The sequence below is a fragment of the Diadema setosum genome, chromosome 5, assembly GCF_964275005.1.
Source record: "Diadema setosum chromosome 5, eeDiaSeto1, whole genome shotgun sequence".
NCBI lineage: Eukaryota > Metazoa > Echinodermata > Echinoidea > Diadematoida > Diadematidae > Diadema > Diadema setosum.
The window spans coordinates 5,100,968-5,127,482 of record NC_092689.1 but is presented as its reverse complement, the minus strand read 5'-3'; the positions used below and the strand labels follow the sequence as shown (position 1 = coordinate 5,127,482).

Here is a 26,515-nt window from a genome sequence, read left to right as displayed (position 1 = left end):
AACTTGACCTAATACACATATACAGAAGTTCATGTGAAAAGCTTAGGCTTACCTCCTTGGTAAGCCCAGATGCTGCTCGCAGTGGTGACAATGGGTATATCACTGTATCCCACTGGAGTACGTCGTAGGTTTTGCAGGTTTCTCTCTGTCCCAATGGGGCGCAGTGCCTTCCGGTCTTGACTAGCCATGGCGTTACTGGGGCTAGTGGTGCCAGACTGGGGAGAGGTGCCCGGAGAGATGGGGGAAGCGTTGGCTGCAGGAGGGGTAGGGGAGGGTGCCGGCTGGGCAGGTATGGGAGAGAAATGGGACAGATTGGTGTGGCCATGGGACAAGGGTGCGGACACGGGATCGGGCCGTTCGATGGGATGAGGATGGGGGTGTTGGTGGGAGAGAGGGTGGGGGTGAGGGTGGGGCTGGGAGTGCTGGTGAGGGTTTGAGTGGCTGTGGGAATGGGACAGAGGCTGTTGCTGACTGTGGTGCATGAAGTGGGTCTGCTGCATTGGGTTGAGGATGCCGGGGTTGGTCTGCAGGGCGTTCGCGGTGCTCAGCAGCCCCGTCTCCGCTCCGACTGGCATGGAGCCAGTGGAGAGTCTCTTGTAGCCCGGTGCCTTGGCCTCTTGAGCTGCAGAAAAGCCTGGCTCTGGAACCGTACCATCTTCCTTCAAGGACCCTTGCTCGTGCAGGCTCCAGGGGAAGTGATCGCACTGAGCTGGCATGTGAGGGATGAAGTTGAATCCTCCAACTGGAGCCGTGGAGACCGGTGCGCTGCGATTTCCTTCCGGTTGTTGAGGGAGCACTCCAGATCCAACCTGCTCAGCTGCCATCTGACTCTGAGATCCCATCATCATGGACGACATGTGTATCAGCCCAGGCCGACCCTCCGAAATCTTTGCAGCAAAGGATGCACTGCCATTGGATTGTGCCGAGACAGGATTTGGCATGTTGGTGTTGATGGACGGAGTGCTGCTGGCAAGCGTCGTCCCCGAGCCCCCTGCGGTGGCACTCTGCATGGGCATGCTGGCTGTCACGGTGGTAGTTACGGCCTTGCCAGCTGGCTGGGTGAACAGCTGTCTGGCCACTCCGCTCCTGGGGGACTTTGCCGAAGCCTGCTGGGCTGGACTCCCACCACCAGCTGAGACATTGATGGTGGGGCCTCGATTGGGAGGTGGCTGGGTCTGGTCAGTTGGCCTGCTGACAACAGCAGCTGCAGGACCTGGCTGTCGGATGGCGGGATTGCGACCCCACTGCTGGGCCAGTGCTGCTATCTGCTGCTGCTGCTGTTGCTGTTGTTGCTGCTGTTGCTGCTGTGGTTGCTTCATATATCGGGTGGGGCGCTGTGCTCCGGTGAAGGGGGAGATGGGAGGGGCACTGTGGCTCTGGGTTAGCTGCTGATGGCTGCTTGGAGGATGGATGCTCTGCTTACTAGCTTGTTGGAAAGCGGCAGTACTAGACTGAGTGTTCTGGAAGAACAATGTGAATGCAACTATTAGCTAAAACCAGAATCAACAACATGTGTTGTACAAGTGTTGCTATCATGATTTTTTTCCTGCAAGTTCTTATTCAGCTAGGCTTTGTGTCAACACTTCAGAATGCAAATTGAGTTACCAACTCAGAGGAGCCAGACCCACTGGAGCCCTCTCAAATCTATGCAGATCCTACTTTCTCAAAATGAAGCAAAAGATGGCTGATAATGTTGACCCACAGCATACCTGCCAACATTTCAAGATGAAATATCTTACTCATGGATTGCAAAAATCTTATTTTATATGCAAACTGAAGTTAAAAATCTTACTTTCAGTCAAATCTTCAGAAAATACACATAAAAGGTATATCTAAATATTTTTTAAAAATCTGATTTCTCTGACAGAAAATCTGATTTTGCTATTTTTAACGTAAAAAATCTTACTGAATCTGATAAAATCTTACTAGTTGGCAAGTATGCCACAGAGGGTGAGCCTACCTTTCCACGTGGGTATACTGTAATTTCATTACCTTTACAAGTATTTTGTCTTGAATACCAGTTTGCTGAATACTCATAGATGCAGATGAATTACTTTTAGCATAACTACACAAAATAAACTCACAGGGTATTTCTCACTATGAATTCAACCCCCTTTGACAGGACACACTGATAACTTATGTGATAAGAATGAATGTATATCTCAAGCAATATAAATATGCAAGTCAAGTTGTATACTGATAATGTCATACAATTATATAGTTCTTTTCTACATTTGAACAAATTTCCATGCATTTCTTTTGAAAACAAAAAAAGGCACAACTACACTGTACAATGGAACATGCAGATCATGACATGTGAGCTAATGATTTACACCACACAACCCCATTTTTTTTTTTTTGGGGGGGGGGGGGGGGGGAGGGGAAGAAGGGGTACAACTTCTACCCACTCCATTCCTTTGACGAATATGTGACCTTCATACGGGGATTGGATAAGTTTCTTTTGTTCTTTTTTTTTCTTTGACAATTTTCTTCTTTTTAAAAAAATGATAATTGGACAATTTTCTTTTCCAAATTGTCCAATATATGAATTGATAAACGGATACATTGTATTTTTATCATCTTTTGTGAGATTGATGGATGAAAATCAAGTATAATTGAGCTGAATTGAACTGAATTGAACTGAACTGACATGAACTGAACTGAATTGAAGTCATGAATAGAAGGAAAGAAACATGAACTGCCATTTCCCTGCTGAGCGTACCTTTGGTGCCTGTTTTGATGCCATGCTCGCTGCCTGCGCCATGCTCTTGGCGGTGTGGGCAGCCGACAGAGGCTGGGAGTGTACAGAGGTACTGATGGTGGCGAAGGCCACCGTGGCCGAGTTGGATGGTGCCGAGGACTTCTTGATCTTCGCCACCAGCTCTCCGAGGTCCTTGTCGGGGTCCTTGATCAGGGCACTGATGAGTTGGTGGGCCTGCCTCGTGGCATCAGCCGATCCCCTGGAATACCAGCACAATGGGAGAGCACTTCTCTGTTAGGGTGTCTCTTTTCTCGGTGCAAAGGTTAATTGGCATTAACAAAAACATAGTGTGCACCTTTGAGGGTGCCGGTCAGTAATGTGGTTGGGCCATCCCTCTAGGGAGCGAAATAGCTGCATTTAATCTGGCCCCTAGATTGTTGTCAGGAGTAATATCTCAGATAATCTGTGATAAATCTCAAAGCTTTCCATAATGACAACGCTAGACATCTTTATCTTGATAACTGAATCAATAGCATCTAATTAAAGAGGCCCTTGTGGCAAGGATTAAAATATTCACTTTGCATTCCATCTCCCACATGCATGAATGACACACACTTTTCTGGCAGTTGATATTACACTACCATCCACACCATTGGCTTTTTCACCCTTCAGGCAGAGGCATGAACACTCAGATGCAAGAATTCTTACAGTGTTCTAAATAAAGCACCGACTGCTAAAGAAAATTAATGTACTCACTTGATGTTGATGGTACGCTCATTGCCCTTATTCTGCCGATCCACGTCAATGTGGGCTCCCGTCGCATCTCGAATGGCATTGATGTTGCAGCCCCCTCGACCTATTAGTCTGCTGATGGCAGTCGCTGGCACAGTGACCTTCTTGGACCTACAGATAAGAAAGAAATATTTGTGCACTTATACGACCACAAAAACCATCAATTTTGGAGCAACCGATAATGCAGAAAGGTCTGACTTTCGTCAGTTCACAAGAATATGTCTGCTTGCATAATCAGTTTCTGCTTCACCCTTAGCAGTGACCTACCTCATCTAAAAGAGGCATATATTAATTTCACTCGTCTTGGAGTGTGGAGGATGTGATTTAATTTTGCGTACATGCTGACAAAGGTTACATCATAATCAGTTCATTATTGGCCCTACATCGCATTGGGGTGTAAACATAACATTTACTTTTAATCAACATATTGTTCATTCTCACAAATACAATCTATTGACCATAGAAAACTATCTCACATGGCAGTTCTTGGTAAGATCATGTTTCTTATCCAGACACGCATTGACACTATTCATATTTAAAAGCAGCAGTAAAAAGGAAAAGGAAAAATTTTCTCCATTAAAAAAAAACACCTCACATATAAGTGGATTTTGATAAAACTTTCAGAATTGGTGGCATTGACAACTGGTCAATAGTTTTTGGTGGTGATTGGGATCTTGATAGGAATTACAGGAGGGTTTGTTTGTTTGTTTGTTTTTGAAGGACTATGTACGACTGCTAGTAAGAGGTGTTTTAAAGACTTTTGAATGCTACAACAGTAAAATGTGATACGATTTTATAGCACTAAGTATTCCTATTGCCTTGACAGAGGTTGTGCTCTGAGTGCTTTTAGATCTATTCATCTATCTTTTCAGGGGGTTGGGTGGGATTGATCGAGGGAGATCAAAAAGGAGTACAGTATAGTGACGCACCTTCTGACAACTTCCTTCCAGCCATCCTCTCGCTTCTGGCCTCGTTTTGGGCTAGCAGCCGTGATGGACGACCCCTTCATTCCCGGACTGCCGCCATCGCCTCCTGGCCCGACAGATTTCTTGCTGCCATCCACGGCACTACCACCGTGGAAGTCGTCGTGTTTACTGGATACACATAAAATAATCATGATGATGATAAAATCTATGCAAATAATAGAAATGGTCTTGCATCGTCAAGGTAAAAAACCTTGTCAAGAAACTACACTTTGATATGCATGAAAACCCAACTGACCTGTAATACTAGTATACAAATTTCTGTTCATGAGTCATATCTTGTTCAGGGCAAGTATGGGTCACATTGTATTTGAAGCAAGTTGGAGTTACAATGGTATTGGTTCAAATAACCTTTAGCTCATGAGGGCACCCCGACATTTGTTTAATCAAACTCAGTAAATCAGAGAAGCATGAGATAATATTCACACAAAGCTTTATCCAAGCAAACAGCAACAAAATTAGAGAACCACTTGAAAAATTACAAATAGGGGAAGGGACAGGCAATGTTGTCAATACTTTACACTAAGGTAAACTGTTCAATCTTCCATCATCCTAATTAGATTGGACAGCACATGGGTGGACGGGAGATTCAAATCTCAGCTTTGCCGACTCTGAATCCGGGCAATTACCCCCAAAGGGCAATTACCCCCGGCTAAATACTGGTTAGTGGTAAGGTTAGAGTAAAGATTTGGGTTAGGGTTAGGTTTACGGTTAGGAGTTTGGGTTAGGGTTAGAACTAGGTTCAGGATTAGGATTAGGATTAGGACCGGGGAAAGGGTCCGGGTAATTGCCCAGGGGGTAACTGCCCTAGACACGCTGACTCACATGGTGTGGTTCTGCTGTTTCTCCTTCATGCTGCTACGCTTCCTCTTCTTCTCCTCCCGCACCTTCTCCTCCTGCCGGCCCTCCTTGCCCCCCTCCTTGGCCTCCCCATTGATGGTCAAGCGGTTCTTGCTGTTCTGCCGCTCCTCCTTGCTTGAGTTGGAGCCGCTCTTGGCCTGGTTGGCCTTGTTGTTCTCCTTCACAGATGAAGAATTTGTCTAGACATTGGCACAAAAGAAGGGGGAAGATGATTTAAAAAATAACCAAAACAAAAACACGGCTTCTCATCACACACAGAAAGGATTGAACTAAAAGACATCTTTAAGAAACAACAAAAATATCATACATCTAGAAAAGATCAAGAAAAATTCACATGAATCGTCAAGTGTTTTGTTCCCAACACCTACAGTTCATAGATATCTCATGAAGTATAACTGCTAAGTATAATTGCTTCCTTGCAACTGCACTGTTCAAAATTTCTCATTTTGTGACACTCGATTATTATTTTTTTTTTTAAAGTCATGCCACTCTATCTGGCAGAATACTCAATTAGAATACATATTTGAGGTGACAACATTTTGTTTCAAATCCTTGGGGATGCACGAGAAATCATAAACGTTTCCCCCAAAAAAGACTATTTGCAGATTATCAAATAATGCATGTGAAACACTGGAGTACAACTAACTACCACTGCAGGTAGTGACTATTTGCATGATGCACGTGTCCAACGCATTTTTGAGAAAGATGGTTATCATGTTATGAGGCTGATAGTACCTGAAACAGCATGGGAGTGAGGGTAAGATATTTCACCTTGCTGCTGGGTGGTAGCTTGCTGCCAGTGTGGTTGCTGATGACGTTCGATGACGATGATGATGCCGAGGACTTGTGGGATGACTGGCCAGCCGTTGTCGCCACCACTGTGGTTGGCGTGGTGGTGGTGGTAGCTGTGGTGAGCGATGACAAGCTGCTGGTGGTGGCGGAGATGATGCTGCCCAGGTTGTTCTTGTTCTTCTTGCTGACGGTGGTGGTGGTGGTGTTGGCCCCCTGGGACAACGTAGTTGTCAGGACGTCCTTGGTACGTAACTTGCCGATGGTTGTGGTGGTGGTGGCTGATGGGGGCTCTAGTGGTACAAGATCTTCATCTGAATGGAAAAGAATGGAGTATGGTAATATTTCATCGGATGCAAGGTTTTCTGCTGCATTCTGTGACACACACTCACATATCTATAGCAGGAAGGCTCCAAATAGTACTTATACAGGGTGATCCACAACTTGAAATTTGAGCATGTTGCAAGCTTTGAATGTGAGAATATTGCAGAAACTGTATGTGCATGGAACGGACATCATAAGCACCCAACATTTCACAACTTATTTCCTGTTTTGGACTACCTTTCCTTGTGGAAGAACATGTTGCAGCTGTAGGAACTTACATTTAATATACCATCGGATTGTGAATTTGGTTATAAACATTAATTGTGAGAGCCTTGAGCACCTTTGAGCACCTTTGAGTGGAAGTGTTGTGCATTAGAAATGTCTACATTATTATCATTATGCTTACGTTCGATGTTCTGTCTCATGTTTTGTGCACAAAATTTCTGGTTTTACAGTACATGCTGCAGTTTTGTTACAAACCTTTCCTCAACACTCAGCATTTACTCCTCCATTATTTGTGAATTTCCAGCAAAACAATATAGGCATCCCCTGTGATTAACTTTCTGCTCCAAATTTGCACAGCTTATATTCAAGATAAGTGAACATAACTAACTTAGGGAGACCGATCCCCCCTAAAAAAAATTAACAGGAATGGCAACATGTGTCTAAGATATGAAGGAAAAGTGAGATGCTTCTGGGGAGGGGGATAAACTAGTGATCCACATTCTGCCAACGTAGACCACAGATTTTGGCAGGGAAGTCCACAAATACTGACATAGTATACATTCGCTTTGTGAGTGAGGTCCCATTGGTGTGGGACCATGGATGTGGTCCAAAGAGGGGAAAAAGGGGGGGGGGGAGAGCAAGTCTTACAGGTGTCTCTTCCAATGCTGCTGTCATCCTCCTCCTCTTGGTCTGGCTCTGGGGAGCTGTTGTTGGGTCCTCCCTTCTGCTGCTTCTCCTTCCTCTTCTTCTTCTTCTTCTCCCGACGTTTGGCGGCTGCTGCCTTGCGACTCTCCTCCCGAGTCTTAGATGGAAAATGTGATAACGATGAAGTGTCACCAATAGTATTGAGAACACCTGTGATCGGGTGTTCGATTTAGCTTTTTTCTATTTGTTTTATTTTCATTTTTGAGACTGACTGATGTACAGGGATCAGATTATCAACTGTGAAGAGTGCTAGTAAATTAAATGTCCACTGTAAGCTATTGCTTCAATGGCAGGCATTCACACTATGCTACAGATTTAGCGAGACAAACTAAACAGCAAGTCTCTATGATAACAGTGACAATGTTTGTACCTTCAAGAAAGAAATCATGATATAAAATAATGTGGTTTATATTCATAACTAAGTGATGCACAACTATCTGGGGAAAATGCGATGAAACTGGGAAATGTGTATGAGAAACAATTATGATAGTCATCAATGAGTTATGAACTTTATAAGTTCATGTAAATTAGTAAATGCACACAAACTTTAACAAGAATGCTTGATGCACAAGATATTGTCATATATTCACCTGACATGCACATATCCTACGTGTCCATATGTGGTGAAATACACACAAAGTCCATCACATGCCTACTAGCACATAGAGTTCCGAAGTGTGATGTCATAGCCATTCATTGCCATGGAAACTGGTTTTTAACAACCTCACGTGACCCAAACATCTGTAAACAATGGTTGCTAACCTTGCTCGTTTCAACCTACAGCCCTGCCCGGAGGCCTAGTGCTAGGGTATTTTGTGTGGAACCAGCACACAGCCAAGGCTCGACATTAGCAGTGGCCTGCTGGCCCAGGGCCACCAGAAGTATATGTCAGGCTGCAACTTTATAAGGAAAAATATGTTTTGGTTGCCTGATCAGGTCACCAAATTTCATTGTCGGGCCAAACAAGAAAAAATCAAGCCACTAAGCTATAACAAAAGCTGTGATATCAAAACTCTGGAACAGGGGCGAGAAGAAACCACAATATCGCAACAATCCATGGATTGCCCTCTTTTACACTCACCTTTTCAGACTCCAGCTGCTCAAGGAGAATGCTGGCATTCTTGTTGGCCTCAGCAGCCTGTCTCTCCTTAGCAACCACGATGATCTCCATGCATTGGTTGCACTTCTTCAGGAGGTCCTGCAGAACAGCAAACAGGCAAAATACGTTGTAGACACGGACTTTATTCTGAAAGCTTCTTATGTACACGCTACGATGTATGCTATTCTTTTTATAATTACGTCCCTCTGTGCCTCAGAATAGGATACTAGATCGAAGGCGCATTACAAATGCTGTACTTATTATTAAAGCTGGGTCCCGTTGCATTAAACTATGGTAACTACAATTATTGGTAACCATTAAATGAGTATACACACTACCCATCACTCCCTTGAACAATCATATTCTACCTACTTTACAGAACAATTTTATCAAATACTGTTTAATCGTACAGAAAATGAAATATAGATACCAAGTACATCGATTAAGGGAAATGTAAATCTCCTTGAACACTTGACCCTTTTCATTCAAAATACACACGCAGATACAGATATGTAGGACTGCCAGCAATTTGTAGCAATGGCTGGCCCTTCCAAGTTACGGCTATGATGCTCTTGGCTTACCCTGTCTGAGATGGTGGCAATGTACCGCATGCAGTCCGTGTCTGATGGGAACTGGTTGACATGTTTCACCATCCAGCGCACAACCTTCACATGGCCCTGTGAATTAGGAAAACACAGAGAGATATCCTCAACTGTTACATTTCTGTTTCTTTTACAAAACGTAAAACAATTATAATAGAGCGTATATCTACTAGTACTTGCAGGTTTGTATTGTAACTCCTATACCATATGGGTTGCTGTGGACAAGCTAAATATACAAAAACTTAACCTAGCACAAGATCATTGAAACAAATTCACAATCAATGCTGATGAGGCTCTCGATGGTATCTTGAGCAAGTTCCCTCATCAAAACAAATTTTACTGTGCTCTGCAAATTCAACATTCCAAGTTTTCATCCATGTATATCATGGGTTGACTTTGTTGGCTTCTTTTTTTTAAGGGGTGGTGATTACAGCTATAATTTCTTTGTATTGTGCATACATACAGTATTCTTTCTTAAAGATGTGGAATCAAAATAAAGCAGAGTGAACCAGATGAATCATCGTCTCCAGGCTTACCTTTCTGAAAGCTGCCATCAGACAGGATACTTTTCTGTTGTCCTGGCTGTCAATGTGTGCACCTTTGTGCACTAGCAGCTGCACCACATCAAAATGACCGCCTGGAAAGAGCCAAGACAAAAAAAAGTTTAAACAATGACACTCCAGCCAACAGGATTGCATCATCCCATAAACTCATTTTTCCACTTTCCATACAAAAGACGTTATCAGATACAAAGCTTACTTGTTGTTTGACACTCATCATAAGGGCCTATATTTGCAATTCCTGTCAGTTTTTTTAAGTCAAATCTCTTTCTAATTAACAACAGAGATGTTTCAATGCTCTAAAAGAGAGAAAGAGAGACATGCATCTATTGGCCACCATACACTACATGACTTTCAGTCGCATGACTGACTGACTTTGGATCTGAAATAAATAATGATAGCCTCAGAATAAATATGCTTGTTTATTTCAGATCCAAAGTCGCTTAGTCCTGCAACCGAAAGTCAAATAGTGTGCGGCGGGCATAAGATGTTACAATGCAACCTAATGTAAATATACCATATTTAAAGATAACATGCAAAGCTTTTATTAGATTACCCAACAGGCTTTGAAGAAGTCAGGCTCATACAATTACAGGGATAAATTCTTCAGGTATGAATCATTCAGTTGGGAGAGGTAAAGTAAATAATCTCATACTGAAGTCAAATCAATGGCTTCCTTACTGTGTGTATTTTTACATCTAAATGATTGTTTTGTGGCACTAAAACTAGACAGCATACTAGGCCCTGCTAAACACTAAGCTAAACAGAAAATGCATGTGATGTCCAGAGACTGTATGATGAAATCAATGTTACTGACCATTGCAAGCAAGCCATAGAGAGGACTGGCCCTTCTTGTTCTTGACGTCCACTGCGGCCTTGTGGTTGAGCAGTAGTTCCACAAAGCGGTAGTGACCCTTGTCGGCCGCAATGGTCAGGGCAGTGTCTCGAGAGGACGGCACAGGAGGCGCGTTGACATCAGCCCCCTTATCGATCAAGACGCTGCCGACATCTGCATAACCACCTGATGCTGCCTCCATCAACGGTGTGAGGCCCGTCTGTTTGATCATTAAAAATAATGAAAGCAATTTGTTCACTTCAAAACAAATAAAACAAGTGATGTGGTTGATGCAAGATGTGTTGGTGTTTGCTTAAAACATGCAGTCATTTTATTGCAAAGAACTGATTTGGGCCTGCACCTACACACATTTACAAACAAGACTGTTTGAAAACAACTGCAAAGATTACCTATATGTGGGGACTCTAGTCTCATGTCTTATCTAACTTTTATCATCAGCTAAACAGAAATATGAAAATGAAAACAGACCATAGACCCTTACATAGCCAGATGAAACAAAATTACAAAATGGCAGACACACAGAAATATAAGATTGAACACTGACCTTTGCTCTGTGTTCCACAGTGGCTTTGCGATCGACCAGAAGAGTCACCACCTCCGTCCGACCCTGGAAACAGGCCAGTGTGAGGGCGGTGTTTCGGTTGGTCTCGATCTGGGCATTGATGTCACTGCCCATGTCCAGAAGAAGCTTGACAGCCGCTGTATGACCGTTCATGGCAGCCAACATGAGGGGCGATATACCCAGCTTACTTCCCGTTCTATGAGGATAACCAAACATGCATAGAAAGGGAAAATATTTGGAAACTTAACAACTGATACAAACAAGAAATGCCAACTAACCAGGATTTCTTTCATGCAAAATCTAAAAAAAAAAAAAAAATACATATATCTAAAATTGACAAAATTTCATATAACTGTGATATTAATCATTTCCACTTGACATCAGCAGCGGTTGAGGTAAATCCAAACATTGGAGGCTATCAATATATTCCGATTACCGGTCAACCAAAAATGTACACACAATTTGTGTTTTTCTACTGTAAGTCAACACTAGACCATTTCATCTTTTACCAGCTCTCTGACAAAATATCCTCCCATCTAGGTACATAGTGGAATGCAAGTTCATTTACCTTCGGGTGATCTCAGCCATCTTTCTATGGAGTAACTTAATCATCTCTGGATATATCAAATTTGTTTGTGTTTTGTTAGTGCAATCAATGCTCCATCAACTCGTCTGCTACAGACTCAACGACACAGTAAGTCCCACCTTCTTTTTGCTTCCATGGTACATTAAAAAAAAAAGAAAGCAAGCAAAACTGACTAACCTGGAGTTGATCTCCGCTCCCTTCCTCAGGAGTAACTTGATGATGTTGACGTAGCCGCCAGACGCCGCCAAGCTTAGAGGAGTATAATCAGAGACGTTGCGGTGCTCCTTGTTGGCATTGTTTGACAATAGAAGCTCCACGACCTGATACATCACAAAACAAGAAGAAATTCATCTCATATGTCAAGGGCAACAAAGGTGATAGAGACATGCAAATGCGTAAACCTTCCTTGTTACACGCTATCTGACAAAGATCAGGGCACTGGACACTGGCATCATTACCACCTACGTAACATCCAAGGAGTCCAAGGTTAAAATTGTAGATAATGATGTGACAACAATATGTTCATATATCAGTTGTTTTTGTCACTTATTTACACTCAAAATAACTTTCTTCTTGGAAAATATTCATAGTAATTTTCACGACGTAATCAAGTTTATGTCAAGATGTGTTGACTTTATTTCTAAGAATTGTGGTGTCCAGTCACAAGTAGAAAATAACTAGTTAAGAACTTTGACCTTCACCAAAATTGGTCAAATGTTTTCAATGATGTGCCTTGAGGATGCTCATAAGGGCATTAAGTTACAAGGTATGAATGGACTGTTTATACTCTTCTAATTTTGTTTTTTCAGCTACTGAGCAAACACTGAAAGTTGCACAACTTGGTTTAATGACAGGGATCAGACTGACAACTTAGAATAAGCCCACGCCCTCAGCTGAGCGAGGTTTTTTGACCATGGGAGAAGGTGAACCTACCTCGTATCTGCCTCCAGAGCAGGCAAGCGAGAGAGGAGTGTCTTTGGTACGTTCAGACTGTGCCTCTATGTCAGCATTGTGGGCGAGCAGTATCTGCACCGTTTTGTAGTGTCCGGCTGTAGCCGCTAGGATCAGTGGGGTGAAACCTGCATCGTTGAGGGTTGAGTAGGGTGGGGAATCAAAAGCAAAAGAAGAGAATACAATCAAAATCAAAATCGACACTGGAATGCTTTGAATGAGCAAATATGCCTGAAGAATCCTGCACAGATGAGGAATAATTATCGTGGCATTTAATGCGGGGTGGTATACAGCAGAACAGTAACATCTTTAGAGACAGTGTAAAAATCCCCTTCTAACTAAACAAATGTAATGTATTTGGGGATGCATCCACGCCTCGTTTAAATCCATCAGGACTGTGAAAGTACCTATGAATAGGTAATACAGTCCATGGTGTCTGGGTCATCAAGCAAGTTAATGCCTCATCAAGGCATAGCTGAAATTTGTCAAAAATTTATGCCAATCCACAGGATTTACTTATTTCAAGGTAATCAAGGTGAATGATTTGGTAATGTTATACTAATAGCTTATGACCCAGTAGCATGGGCATATCATTGAGTAGGAAGGCTGGCCCAGCTCAGCTATATTTGAGATCGTTATAGTAGCACGGGTGTACCATTGAATGGGAAGGCTGGCCCGGCTCGGCTATATTTGAAAATCTTGTAACGGATTGTGCGCAGCTTATAACTGATCTCTGTGTAAATACACACAGAGCCATATCAATTGGAGTCAACTGTTACCGATAAGTGTATGCTTTAATGCTCATACGTGCTGACGGGCACTATTTATTCATGGTTTTCGAAGTTACCGCAGTGGGCATCAAATTCAATCAGACCACCCATGTTTCCCAACGCTACCAGGTCTTTTTAAAGCCAGAATTCACGAGGGTCAATGACTTGCCTTTCTTATCACGGTGCTCGATGTTGGCTCCCTTTTCCAGCAGCATCTGAACGAGGTCATCATGTCCCCCTGCGCAGGCAATGGTCAGCGCCGTGTCGTGGTTGCTCTCGGTCTGCGCATCGATCTCTACCGGTGGGTGTGGCATGAAGCTCGCCTGGTCAAAGCTGCCGGGCGATGCTGGTGAGGGGACGAGGGCGGCCGTGGTGGCGGCCACCCCTGCCCCCATCCCCTTGGGATTGGTGCTCAGGTGGAGTGGAGGGGGAGGGTGGTGGTGGGGGATGGACGACCGGTCACACTGAGTGCCCACAGACTGGGTCTGGGGAGGTGGTTTCTTGGCCTCAAGAGGTCTCTTTTCGGGATCTGCAGTGAACAAAATAAAATTAGCATTTCAACAAAATTCCATATCAATTGCACATGTCTCCCAGAAAAACAGAGTGGACTATGAAATATAAGCTTCATAGGTATTCAAATGATGCATCTCAATCACAAAAGCCCTGAACAGAAAAGGTAAAATTTGAAAACTTTCTATATTCTTGCTGACTGATTAAAATTGTGCATTACAATTACCTATTTTAAAATTATTGCAATTACATAAGGCAGAACGTAGAAGTTTAGCATCTTGACATTCTCAGATTTTACAAGGCATTAGTACCTCGGTGCACTTCACAGGTGTGTCCATGAGGGATTCCCATGGTTCCTGCCACGCCGGTGACACTTGCTGCACCTGTGCCAGGCGTAACTTGGACACCACCATTGAGCATCGGCTGCCCCATGCCCGCTGCTGCGAGACCGCTGGGGTCTACCTGAGTCGCTGAAGACTCCACTGTGTTGAGCAGTGTGTGCACATCGGGGAGGGGTGAGGTTACCGAAGCTGGGCTGCTGGTGTCTGGACCTGCAAGACTGGTCATGATACCGACAGCATGACTTGCCAACTGAGAGGGTGGAATACCAACAAGGGCTGGATTGAGTGTAGGGTTGCTAGGTAGGGTAGCCATGGTGCTCACAGAAGGGCTGCAGTTGCAGTTGCTGCTGGCGTTGCACACTTCATAGGCTGGTGGTGCTACTGACGCCGACTGAGACCCCAGACTTGGCTGTGACTCACAACCTAGAGGCTTGTGTCGTACATCAGTCTCAGCTACATCCAAGGCCTGGGTGGCACCGTCATCCTCCAGCCTACCTTCATGCTGAGCAGCGGTGGACGAAACGATCCTGATCTCGCGAGTGTCGAGAGCCAAGTCGTCATCGTTATCCCCACTCTCCTCCCCATCAGATGCTGATGGAGGGAGCGGCTGCATGTACGGTGGAACCTGAACTCCGGACTGCATCTGGTTACCAGACTGATTACTATTGCTCCTAGCTACAGAAGCCGACAAGTGAGGTGGGTCCACGCCAGCAGCGCTGTTTTCCACCGGCACGGAACCCACCGATCCTGTCACCCCAACCTGTGAGACCACTGTCGCTGTGCTACTCGGCACCGTAATACCAATAGGGAGGGAGACTGGAAGCGTCAGCTTGGATTCTGCCGGATCCAGCCCCTGTCCCTGCAGCCCGTCTGTCAGCACCTTCTGCACCTCCATCCGCTGCTGAAGCTCCCGCTCCACCTTCTGCAGCTCAGCGTAGATCTGCTGCTTCTCCAGGATCTGCTCTTCGGCAGTGCGCTGGTGCTTGGTGCTCGCTGCCTTGGTAATGGCCACGGCATCCAGCTTGGTGATGGTGGTGTCCGGGAGCGTCTTGGAAGCGAGGATGTTGGTGGAGGGTAGGCTGGACGTGAGGGTCGGACTGAGGATGTCCCTTTCAAGGCTCTGGAGCGGGATGGAGGGGCCTGGCGGAGCTGCTGTGGCTGAGGCCAAAGTGGTAGTGATGGAGGTACTGGCCATTCTTTGGTACAAGGATTCATCCGGTACAGAAGATAAGGCAGACATCTGCTGAGCATGCAAGAGGGATGATCCTGCAACGAGGGTGGGCAACAATATAAAGACTCTGAATCACATACAAAGCATTTATAACATGACATCTTTATTACATCACAAAAGTCTACACTATTCAAGGAGAAAGGAGTTCACGACTCCACAGCAAAATATGAAAAATACAAGATATACAAGACATAGCCTCTACCTCAAATTTTCCCTGCTAATCTGCAAACATTCTGATAAGGATCCAATGGATTCACCACAAAACATATCAGCGAAAAGGGGACACTCTTCAATAGATCATTGCATCACATCCTACCACGACTTCCACCTATATTGTTGTGATGTTCCTTCCTTGTACAGCACAAACACATTCAACCTTTGACACCTACAGCCCCAGGAAACATTCTCATCAAAGTGTGTCCCTATACCACATCAACAAACTGCTATTCAGTCTCAGTTGTGATACACCTAGTTTTCTTTTTTAACTTCTATGTTAAAAAGTGCCATGCACCCAAGCAATTCAACAAAAACAGAATGCTTGTGTGGTACTTGTCATATCAACCATACACAGATGTGGTTTTTCTTTGAATCATACTTCAGACTATATGATAATATAGAAAATATAATCTTCATTTGTGTTTATTATCTATTTAAAGAAGCAACATGATTTCAAGAGACTTGGCAGAGTAAAGATGACGGTAAAATGGCACCAGCAAAGGGAACTTAAACACTGCAAGTATTACAGTGGATTTCACATCATCACAGTCCCTAAAATTTGATACCAGTTAACTTCCATGCATATCTATTCAAAAGATTGTTAAAGGACAAGTTCACCTTCATAAACAAAAGGATTGAAAGAATGCAACAATATTAGTAGAACACATCAGTGAAAGTTTGAGGAAAATTGGGCAATCGATGCAAAAGTTATGAATTTTTAAAATTTTTGTGTTGGAACCGCTGGATGAGGAGACTACTACAGCTTGTGAGTCATATGCGTACAACAGTATAAAGAAAATGTAAAGAAAATTCAACATATTTTCACTTTTTTCGCATAATAAAAGAGCACTTGACCTGTCTCTTTCTAAAGGCAGGGGGAATAATATTACCCATAACATTTGTCGGTAACGAGTCAGGGGAATGTGTACTTTTTTTCAAAAGATTAAATTTTGTGAAATTCTCTTTATATTTTCCTTATATTGTTGTACGCATGTGACATCTAAGTTTGCACTAGTCTTCTCATCCAGCAGTTACTGCACAAAAACTTCAAAAATTCATAACTTTTGAACCGATTGTCCGATTTTCCTCAAACTTTCAATGATGTGTTCTACTAATATTGCTACATTCTCTCAATCCCTATGTTTATTACGGTGAACTTGTCCTTTAAAGAGGTAATGCCACAGACCAGGACAAAGTTAGCTCCAGCAACAAGCAAAAAGCTTGGCAACCCTATGCCCTGTAACTAAACATATCTGCTGGAAAAATCATCACAAAATGGAAGTACAAAACTACAACCACTGCTACCCCACCTCTAAGACATATATGTGCATCTTGAAAAATGATTAATTTATGATTTTTGTACAGTACAATTATGTTTGCTTGTGATCTATCTGGTTAACTTACCACCTAGCTCCGTCAGGTGCACCTGATCCGGGTGCTTGTCTGGTTCCTGGGGTGGGACAACGATGGGCAGTGCCTGGGTTGGAACTCTAGACACCTGGCAAAGGGAAGGGAAACCGACATTTGTGGGTATGACCTTAACAGACAGGAACAAAAATAATATATACTCCTAGTCAGCAGTCAACTCTGTGTAAGACAAATCAATTGTGGCAGACGAAATAAGCTCTGACTTGGGCACTATTTCACTTTCATGAAGAGGGTTGCTATAAACTTTTGGTCCCAGAGTTTACTTGACTTCCGCAAAATTCGAATCACATGACTTCCACCTATACATGATTAACTGAATATCTAAACCTGCTCTGACTGGTATAGTTACTTGGGAGGGTTAGTTTTCATCATCACAAAGTTTCAGCCATCTCTCTACCTACGCAAATATGTGCATCTGGAAACAGAGAACACACCGATGGTAGGGAGAGAACAAGACAGATGTACATAAAATTTGATGACATTTATATGATTGCATTGCAAGTGAGACTTTTCTCCCAACTTCACCAGCCAAATTCTGGCAAGTGATGCTAATTGAACAAATGTAGTGACAAATACTCTCAAATTGGCGGAAATGGTTTTAACATGAAGAGAACCCAGCAGCTCCTCTATCTTTGACAGTCTATCAAAGGACTAAACTGCATGGCGTTGCCATCATCTATCAAACAAACCCTCAAACTTCACAAGAACTATTGAAGTACATCAGTGTGCAACATGGCATAGTAATTAACGTCCTTCAATTTACCTCTCCCTGGTCTGGGGTAGGGGGCGTCGCCATGCCTTCTGGATGAGAGATCATGTTGGTGGGGTACTCCAGCACTAGGACAGTCACCTCGGAGTGGCCTCCCTTGGCTGACTCAATGAGACAAGTTGAGTTGTCCTGTAGCGGGAGAGAGACAGATCGCATAAATTAGATATCTCATCACAACACATACTAAGTTGCCCATGATGCAGCAATTACCATCAGGTAAAAGATACTATTCAAGTTCTTGCATTACAGTGAAATAATAATCATTTTTTGCAGAGCCTGAAATGAAAAACAAACGGAACTAGAGATCTGAATTACTCAGGAGAGACAGATATGTATATTTTTTACATGCTTAAGTAATCAATACAGGTGTTGATGGCATTTGTGCCATTGTATGAGTAATTTATTGATATGTCATAAGATACTGATGTATTAACTCAGACAAAATAATAAGTATATGAAATGTGAATTTTGTACAACACCTTTCACTCAATCGTGTCTGCATCATTAGATTTCTGACAAGTGCTCTGCAAGCAATTTTTTCAGATGATGAAAGGGAACATAACACAAGTCAGAGATGACCAGTACCTTCAGCTTGTGGGAGGGGTCGGCATTGTGAGCAAGCAGAAGTTCCACGACCTTCAGGTGACCTCCAGCACAGGCCAGTGACAAGACAGTGTGGTCATTGTTGGTTGTTGCCCTATTCACATCAGCGCCTGTGAAGGGAACAGATCAGGATGCCCACTGGTGACTTTCTACAAGCTTAATTATTCGGTCAGGAGTGGTACAATACAAACTTGTTGAATAATGCCAGTAGTAAAAGGGAATAAGTTCAATCAAAATCTTTGCTACTAATATGATCACGGCTCCTTCAACAGTGTACTACAAATAAAGTTTCTTCTCCCAATACTGTGCAAAACTACCTTGGAGTATACTCCCACAACTTTCACATGAGAGAGTTACCATATGATATCCTACACCATAAAATCTATGCTCACACAATTATAAACTCTCTTTCAGCCAACGATACTTGTCATTACAAGAGCAAGTAAGAAGAGCAAAGGCTGGACTTTGGTCTAGGATGTTGTCGTGACAGTACACAAGGCATACCTTTGCTGATGAGGTACTGTACTGTGCATAGGTGTCCCGCCCTAGCTGCCTTCATGAGTGGAGTACGCCCTCCCTCCGACTCGTGCTCCTGCAGGGCAAGAGTTTGATGTTCCTGTAAGTTTTATGGGGAAACCAGCCAATTTCAGACCTTCGGTTGTCTTCTTGGTGAAGAGTTATGATGCAACATCAGATATAACGACAAGAAACTGACTTACCACACTACATATAACACTGGACATCACACAGACAAATTTTCTCTTGATCTTAGTTTTAAAATAATAAAGATTCAATATGCAAGCATTACTAAAATCACCAAAAAAAAAGAAAAGAAAAAAAAAGACGTGACCTAGGCTTTACTTCTACATGCAAGAAAATATTTTGAATGTTTGCAAAAAATCTGATTCACTCATAACTTTTCTGCTTGCATGTTAATCTAATATTTAATCTATCTCTTGTCTCTTCAATACAGCAAATACATTTGCTGCTGACATAATTCCAGTTTTCTTTACTTTGATTCATATATCACTCACATTATTCTATTTCTACTTGAGAGAATCTATACATTCAGTGTTATAGCAAAAGAGAAACCCCACACTTTTATTTGTGGGTAATTTCTTTATGTGATGTTCACAAATCTACACTTTTCTCAATTTACCTAGTACAGACACAGGACATATCTACATCTTAATCACTAGAGAGGCTACCCACGCCCCTCTCCTCCCCCCCCCCCCCCAAAAAAAAAACAACAAACAAACAAACAACAACAGAGAAACAGATGTCAGATATAAATACAAATGTCACTGACCAAGTCTGCACCATGAGCCAGGAGCACGTCCGCCACATCCGTGTGTCCATTTTCGCAGGCGTACGTCAGGGCTGTGTCCCCCGTGGCAGTCTGCGCATGGACGTTGGCTTCTACAAAGGAACGAACACAGAGAGAACAAGTGAGCTGGGAAACCTAATCTACAACAGAACATCATACAGCCACAGTGTGCTTGGGGATTAAGTCTACACAAATCAAGTATTTCTCAAATTTTCCTCTACAGTAAACCTCCACTAGATGACTTTCTCATTATAAACACATCATTTCAAACTGAAAGTGACTTTCACCAGAAAATATTTACCTTACCGAAGCTTCATGTAAACAATAAGCAAACAGCTTGGATGTCAGTTCTCCTTGTAGATGGTGCACTTCAACAATTATATTCGGTAAATCCAATTGCACACAGTTTAAGGCACAGTAAGAGCCACAACAGAACAGGGTCTAATGAAGTATCAACTTCTGAACAGAACTCGTTATGGCCAATGACAACCTGAAATTCACAGATGCCTTATGTTGGTTGGCAGAATGAACGTGTGAGACAGTCGTGTCTCAGACAGTGGGTGGCTAACCTTTGCTGAGCAAGAACTTGACGAGATCCACGTGCCCCTCTTGCGCAGCCTCCATGAGCGGGGTGGAGCAGCCCAACTCGATGTCGGCGCCGACCTCGATGAGGAAGCGGGCTACCTCCAGGAAGCCCCCGCAGCAGGCCAGCGTGAGCGCCGTCTCCTGGGTCTCCTCCGTCTGGGCATTGATGTTGGCTCCTGAGCAAAGTGGACAAAAGCATTGCTCCATTCGTTACTACACAGATCAGCGTGCTGGGATATTAACGCTTAGGAATGGTACAACGTATGAATGGCAGTGGGATTTGTGCACAAAAATTCCAGTAAGATAATTTTCCATCAAATTTCATCTGCCCCCTTTCAGCTGATGGAGCAGGGTAGAGTTAAATCTATACTCTGAGATGTAAAAACAAAACAGAACAGACAAACCAGCGTAACAACACACCTATTGTTGATAGAGAATTGCAGTATCACTCCTTCCCTTTCCACTTCCCTTCCCTTTCATGTTAAACATGACAAATATCTAGTGATGGCGATGAATTTTCTCTTGAAATGCCTTCAGCCCGGGCACCACAGGGTACTTTGTACCCTGAGTAGGAAGGAAATACCTCATATTTCAGGATGTATACCATGGATTCAGCTTAACTCACTATATTTGGGGCTAAAATTACAGGGTCTAGGAAAAAAAACAGTTTCAAAGAAGCTTGCTGTTTCTGTTAAATGCAAAGGAATAGTGACACTTTTGTTTATTTTTATTATGTCCCACAAATGCTTCAGACAACAAATGGTACACATTCTCAAACAACATGATTACATAGTATGACATACTTCTATATAGATATGTACACAAATGCTAGCACACTAAGCAAAATATCTGATAAGAATGCTGCCATGATAGAAAATTTGCACAAGTTTTGGAGTTGAGTTTAAGTTTGCTCAACAGAGTTGACTATACAGTTATGGCTGTATCAGTCACAACTCCTTACAAATCAGGAACATGAAGGCACTTTTTTGAAAGTATAAAGTTTTACACTTGCATGCACTCGAACTCTGCAGTGCCATAGCAGTGATTTGGAAGCGTATTCCACTCAATGAACAGCACAAGCCATCAAACGTGCTGGGTGATGGAGAAGGCCCCAAAAGGGTTAAATCTACGATGGCAGCACCAAAAGGTAATTGGTCATTAAGCCAACAAATCCCACAGCTGGTAGGCATCAGGCAAAGAAGGAAAAGCAGACCTTGAGCGAGAAGCAGGGCCACCATCTCCTCGTGCCCCTCCCTGGCTGCCTCCATCAGCGGCGTGTATCCCTCATCGTTGACCTCCTCGATGTTGGCACCTCTCTCGATGAGCAAGGAGGCCAGCTTGACGTGACCCCCACACGCCGCCAGGGTCAGTGGTGACTCAAAGCTGTCGGCAGGCATGTTGACCTATCAAGCCACGAAACAAAGAAATAAAACATTGCACTAAATTTTCTTGAATATGTGCATTATGATCTTTTTGCCTTTTTTCCTCATTTTGTATCATACCCAAAATTCATACGTTAAAATGTCTGGCAAAGCAAATTCTGACCATTTGACACCCTCAACTGCGATCAAAATTCATACAGACAAGTCAGTGGCACTTGTTGATTCTGACAGGTCGAAACCTGGAAGACATCATAGCTGAGTCATGAACAGAAATGAGCTCACCGTGGCCAAACATTGGAGCGCATTGAAAGAGATGTAAGCTTTGAACGGTGCATTTGACACTATGAATTCTTGCACAGGAAATTCCGTGTCAATTACATCGCATGAGTCATTTGTTTACCCAAGATATCATTTTACAATTACATATCTTCTTTTATTAAAAAGCGCAAGCAGTAACTTTGCATTTGACAATAATAACGGCTTATATAGTGTGTCGATGGCAAGTACCAGAAAGATGATCATTCCACCACTGTTACAATTGATTGACAATCCAAATACAAATCGTCAATGTTATAAAGATCCTTTATTTACCAAAACAAATTGTGCACACCCTGGCATTATGCGTTATGCTACGCTAAATGAGCAAATCGTGCATAATTAGATTTCATGCAATTCTACCTCAACTAGGCCTTCACCCTTGGAGATATAAAACAGCACTTAGGGTCATCATTCCTGTTTTGCATATCATGTAGTACACTGCATTCTATATTTTGCACTACCTACAGGGTATGACATCATAAACATAATATTTTCAGGGGAAAAAAAAAGACATTACTAGACTATCATATTTCCCATAGTTAACTCAAAAGAAATTTAAGCTGAAATTTGACCCCTTGCACTCCAATACCCTCTTGCTGTCCACAAACTGAATTTGTGGAAAATGAGAGGGTTCATTTTTCTTTTTATAGCTGCAACTGGATACTATAGACATCTCTCAGTGATGCCATCGAACTGTGTGATCCACACGAGACAAAACAATCCTTACAGAAGAAACAGCTCTGAATCAACACCAAGACGGTGATTGAAAATGAGAAAATAACACATTGACATATCACATTTTATTTCATTTTGTCCCGTTTTAGATATGCTCTTCACATAATGTGGTAAACTAAACCAGCAGCTCAACAAATGCATGTACATACACACACAAACATACAGGCACACAAATACACAGACATAGAGACACACATACACACACAACATACACGTGCACGTACACGTACATTGACACACATGCACACTTACCTGGGCACCATGGTCCAACAGCAGTCTTGCCACTTCCACGTGCCCGTCCATGGAGGCTTCCATGAGGGCAGTGTGCATCTCATCCGTCTTGTGCTCATGATCTGCACCGGCCTCCAGTAAGAACTTCACCATCTCGAGATGACCTGTGGACGAGAGATACACACGTGAGAACATTTCTGCCGTAAACGATTTTCATCAACCCTTTGTGAGCTTTGACTGCCGATTGGTACAGATATCATCGTAGCATTATACACACTGTCCTTAGCAAAGAAAGGGTTAATTCGTATTTGAGCAGGATCAACACTCAAGCAGTGCTAGTAATGAACGTATCTACAGCTGAAACAAACTTCTAAAGAGAGAAGAGACAGTAGTGACACGTGAGTCACTAATTCCATAATGGACATGACAGAAAGTATTTGAGTAATAAAATAGCTGTTTTGTAGCTATAGCAATGCATACTTGCTAGTAAACTAAACACAAGCGTGTTGATAAACAAGTGAACTAACCTTTCCTTACAAATCTATTTTTCAATTAAATTTTTTAGCAGTGCTTGCTTGGGGGAAGAACGATTATCTGCAGAATAACATATCTCATGGTAGTATAAATACAGTGTACATGTCTAAGAACTCTTGAGTCACATGTCTCCTGACCTATAAACAGAAACATCTTGTTGCCTGTGCTATAATTAGAATTTGTGCTATAATTAGAATTTGTCAGAAATACTTCACACGCTAACTTGCATTACGCACGCAAAATATAACACGAATATCTCAGGCAGGGGGTTGTCCCACTCTGAAGGAGACAGAAGTCAGCTTGGTAGGAATATCCCCGTTTTCATTCTTAAATAGAGTCGACTTCCTTTAAGTCGAAAGAGCATTTCCTTTTGATACACACAAATACGGAGCTTTCTCTAACAACGTCTCATACTTCCTCTTTGATTCATAAAAAGATAGGGAGACTTTTTTTTTTTTTTTTGTAAAGCTGGTTTCGTTGTAACGGCAGTTGCAACAAGGTCAATCTTGTTACTTCAAGAACCAGGTGTCCCATCGGTTAGGCAGAAAGCACATAGACACACATCCTATGCTTCTTCTCTTAGAGCAAAAGGCACAAGAAATTAACAGGTCAACACCTTGTCAATTCACTGGAAAGTTGTACTATTCCAAACATGTTGCAAATTTGGACTGATATCCTCAATCAAGTCATTCACACTGCCACATTCATGTGCATACAGGTGTGAGATAGACGCAGCTAATAAAAGAGGAAGCAGGCGGAGTGAATATCGCCTTCAGAGAGCAGGGAAAGAGAGTGAACGTATGGCATTTTCCCTACGACAAGGGAAGTCGATTTTTTTGTGTACACACTCAGGAAAATCCTTCTTCGGTGTTATGCAAGGTTGAGACATACCAGACAGCATGACCTAAATGGCTACTTCGTGGTTACAAAAAACAAAAAACAAACAAACAAACAAACAGTCATGTTCCATCTGAGATGATCTCATCAAACTCAATCTTACCAAAAACACAGAGGATTTAATTTCATACCACTCATCCATACATAGACTCACATTCAGACTAATTATCACTAAGGATCACACACTGCAATACCATTTTATTACTGCACACACATGTTCAATTCATGCACACAAAATTACGCAACATAGTGCATGGTTCCCTGAAAGTGTCACATAAATCACAACCATACGTAGCTTATCTTGTTACCCATCGAACTTATTTCCGACTTGACCCCTCAATTCCATGTTTTCTGCTTCTAAATAACCCATCAGTGCTATGGTTTTTGTACCATCTAGCAAAGTATCCCTTGTCAGGTATTGTTTTCATTCATTCATATTTCTTGCTGCCCCGAACATTATTTCAAAATCACAAGAATCTGCTAATCTGGTGAGAGATACACTGAAAAATGTTCCCCGGGGCATTCATTCACCTTTGTAGCACGCCAGGGTGAGGGCACTCTCCTTGAACTCATTGGAATGCGTGTTGATGCCAGCACCCTTCTCCAGCAGGATCTTGGCGATGTTGACGTGGCCACTGCTGGCAGCCTCCATCAGCGGGGTGTGCCCGTTCTCGTTGTGGTCCTCGATGTTGGCCCCCTGGTCCAGCAAGAGCTTGACGATCTCCTCGTGGCCACCATTGCAGGCGTACATCAGCGGAGTGTTGCCTGATGGCAAAAGATTGACAAAAACAACCAAATAGGTGTGAATCAAGGACCAAGATCAAGTGTATCTAGCAAGATTTGACGCACTTAGGGGGAAAGGGACCCAACAGATCGTCAAAACTGAAATGATGTGTGAAACATGCACAATGTAATATGGTCTTTAGCACTGGCAGAATGACTCTAGCTTGTGTGTTTCCTGGTGTGGTAGCCTACTATGACATGGTGCCAGCCAGTGGGTCCTCTTGATCAGATAGGATTTAAATGAACACTTCCTATGGTTGTAACCAAACTCTTTGCCTATCATCATACACTCTCGTGGAATGGGCAGAATATGCTCTCACTGACCCGATGCAATTAAGCACAGAATACTGTCCTTTAATACCAGTAAAGTTCGTCTTATAACAAAAAAGGCGTGTATCAACCTTCTTTGTATGTGCACAGACACCAATTACCTTGCAAGCAATTGGTTTTGATGAAGAGTATACAAATGTCCAAAAGATGATGACACTTCAAAAAAAAATAAAAAATAAGAATAATCATGGTCTACTGTCATCAATCACTACATGGGACCTCTACTGGAAACTTGGAGGATTGTATGTGTGTGTGTGTGTGGTGAGACACCAGACAATCAAGCTCTTTAGGGATAAATACAACAACAGCCAAGATATAGGCATTATGGAAAAATACAATGTGTTCTTTAAAGGAAAGGAATGTTGGTGACTTGACTTCCATGTGATATCTGTCATACATACCACAAACACCATGTGAAAGTAAAAGGTGACAAGACATTGCTTGCCATATTTCAGAAATGAAAGAGACAGTAGTTTCTTTCACTCTCAGTAAACAATTTGGTCAACCCTACAATGGACTGTTATGTGAAACATAAGACTCTGTGGCAGAATTGGCACATAAACAAACAGGTCTCAATCTGCAGTCTGTGGTAGCTATACACAAGAGAAATACTACCAAAGGATAATCTCTCTCCAAGCGAATTTGTAATGGCTACATAAAGTGGGGGCCCCCATAGACAAGAAGTCATATCTATAGACGAGCTTGAGTTTATCTACCCTGTGGATTTCAATTAACATTTTCCAGCTATATGGAATCACCCATGTTGTAAAGAAATGTTATCAAAGGCAATGGCTTGATATGACATAGCTAAAATACAGTGAATCAAATCTCAAATCATAACATTTCTAAGTTTGATGCTGCATATAATAGGGAGCTTTAGATTTTAGACGCGCGGACGTTCAAAGAGAAAAAACATGATCTGAGCGTGC

At 42.7% G+C, this 26,515-nt stretch overlaps 1 protein-coding gene across 1 annotated transcript in view; it reads right to left on the bottom strand.

The window, feature by feature from the left end:
- The window catches only part of LOC140228527 (ankyrin repeat domain-containing protein 17-like), a 54,225-nt gene that overhangs the window by 2,549 nt on the left and 25,161 nt on the right, over window positions 1-26,515 (bottom strand). The window contains exons 6-30 of the mRNA XM_072308760.1: window positions 25,005-25,238; window positions 23,064-23,206; window positions 21,590-21,779; window positions 20,361-20,552; window positions 19,774-19,883; window positions 18,969-19,056; window positions 18,447-18,574; window positions 17,856-17,990; window positions 17,069-17,162; window positions 14,188-15,483; window positions 13,536-13,895; window positions 12,579-12,724; window positions 11,823-11,965; window positions 11,042-11,255; window positions 10,459-10,696; window positions 9,618-9,718; window positions 9,061-9,156; window positions 8,462-8,578; window positions 7,324-7,477; window positions 6,109-6,440; window positions 5,302-5,516; window positions 4,423-4,587; window positions 3,458-3,604; window positions 2,723-2,960; window positions 53-1,460 (exon numbers count right to left, since the gene is read on the bottom strand). Of these exons, the coding sequence (XP_072164861.1) occupies window positions 53-1,460; window positions 2,723-2,960; window positions 3,458-3,604; window positions 4,423-4,587; window positions 5,302-5,516; window positions 6,109-6,440; window positions 7,324-7,477; window positions 8,462-8,578; window positions 9,061-9,156; window positions 9,618-9,718; window positions 10,459-10,696; window positions 11,042-11,255; window positions 11,823-11,965; window positions 12,579-12,724; window positions 13,536-13,895; window positions 14,188-15,483; window positions 17,069-17,162; window positions 17,856-17,990; window positions 18,447-18,574; window positions 18,969-19,056; window positions 19,774-19,883; window positions 20,361-20,552; window positions 21,590-21,779; window positions 23,064-23,206; window positions 25,005-25,238 (6,684 nt within the window). The remainder of the gene's footprint in view (window positions 1-52; window positions 1,461-2,722; window positions 2,961-3,457; window positions 3,605-4,422; window positions 4,588-5,301; window positions 5,517-6,108; window positions 6,441-7,323; window positions 7,478-8,461; window positions 8,579-9,060; window positions 9,157-9,617; window positions 9,719-10,458; window positions 10,697-11,041; window positions 11,256-11,822; window positions 11,966-12,578; window positions 12,725-13,535; window positions 13,896-14,187; window positions 15,484-17,068; window positions 17,163-17,855; window positions 17,991-18,446; window positions 18,575-18,968; window positions 19,057-19,773; window positions 19,884-20,360; window positions 20,553-21,589; window positions 21,780-23,063; window positions 23,207-25,004; window positions 25,239-26,515) is intronic.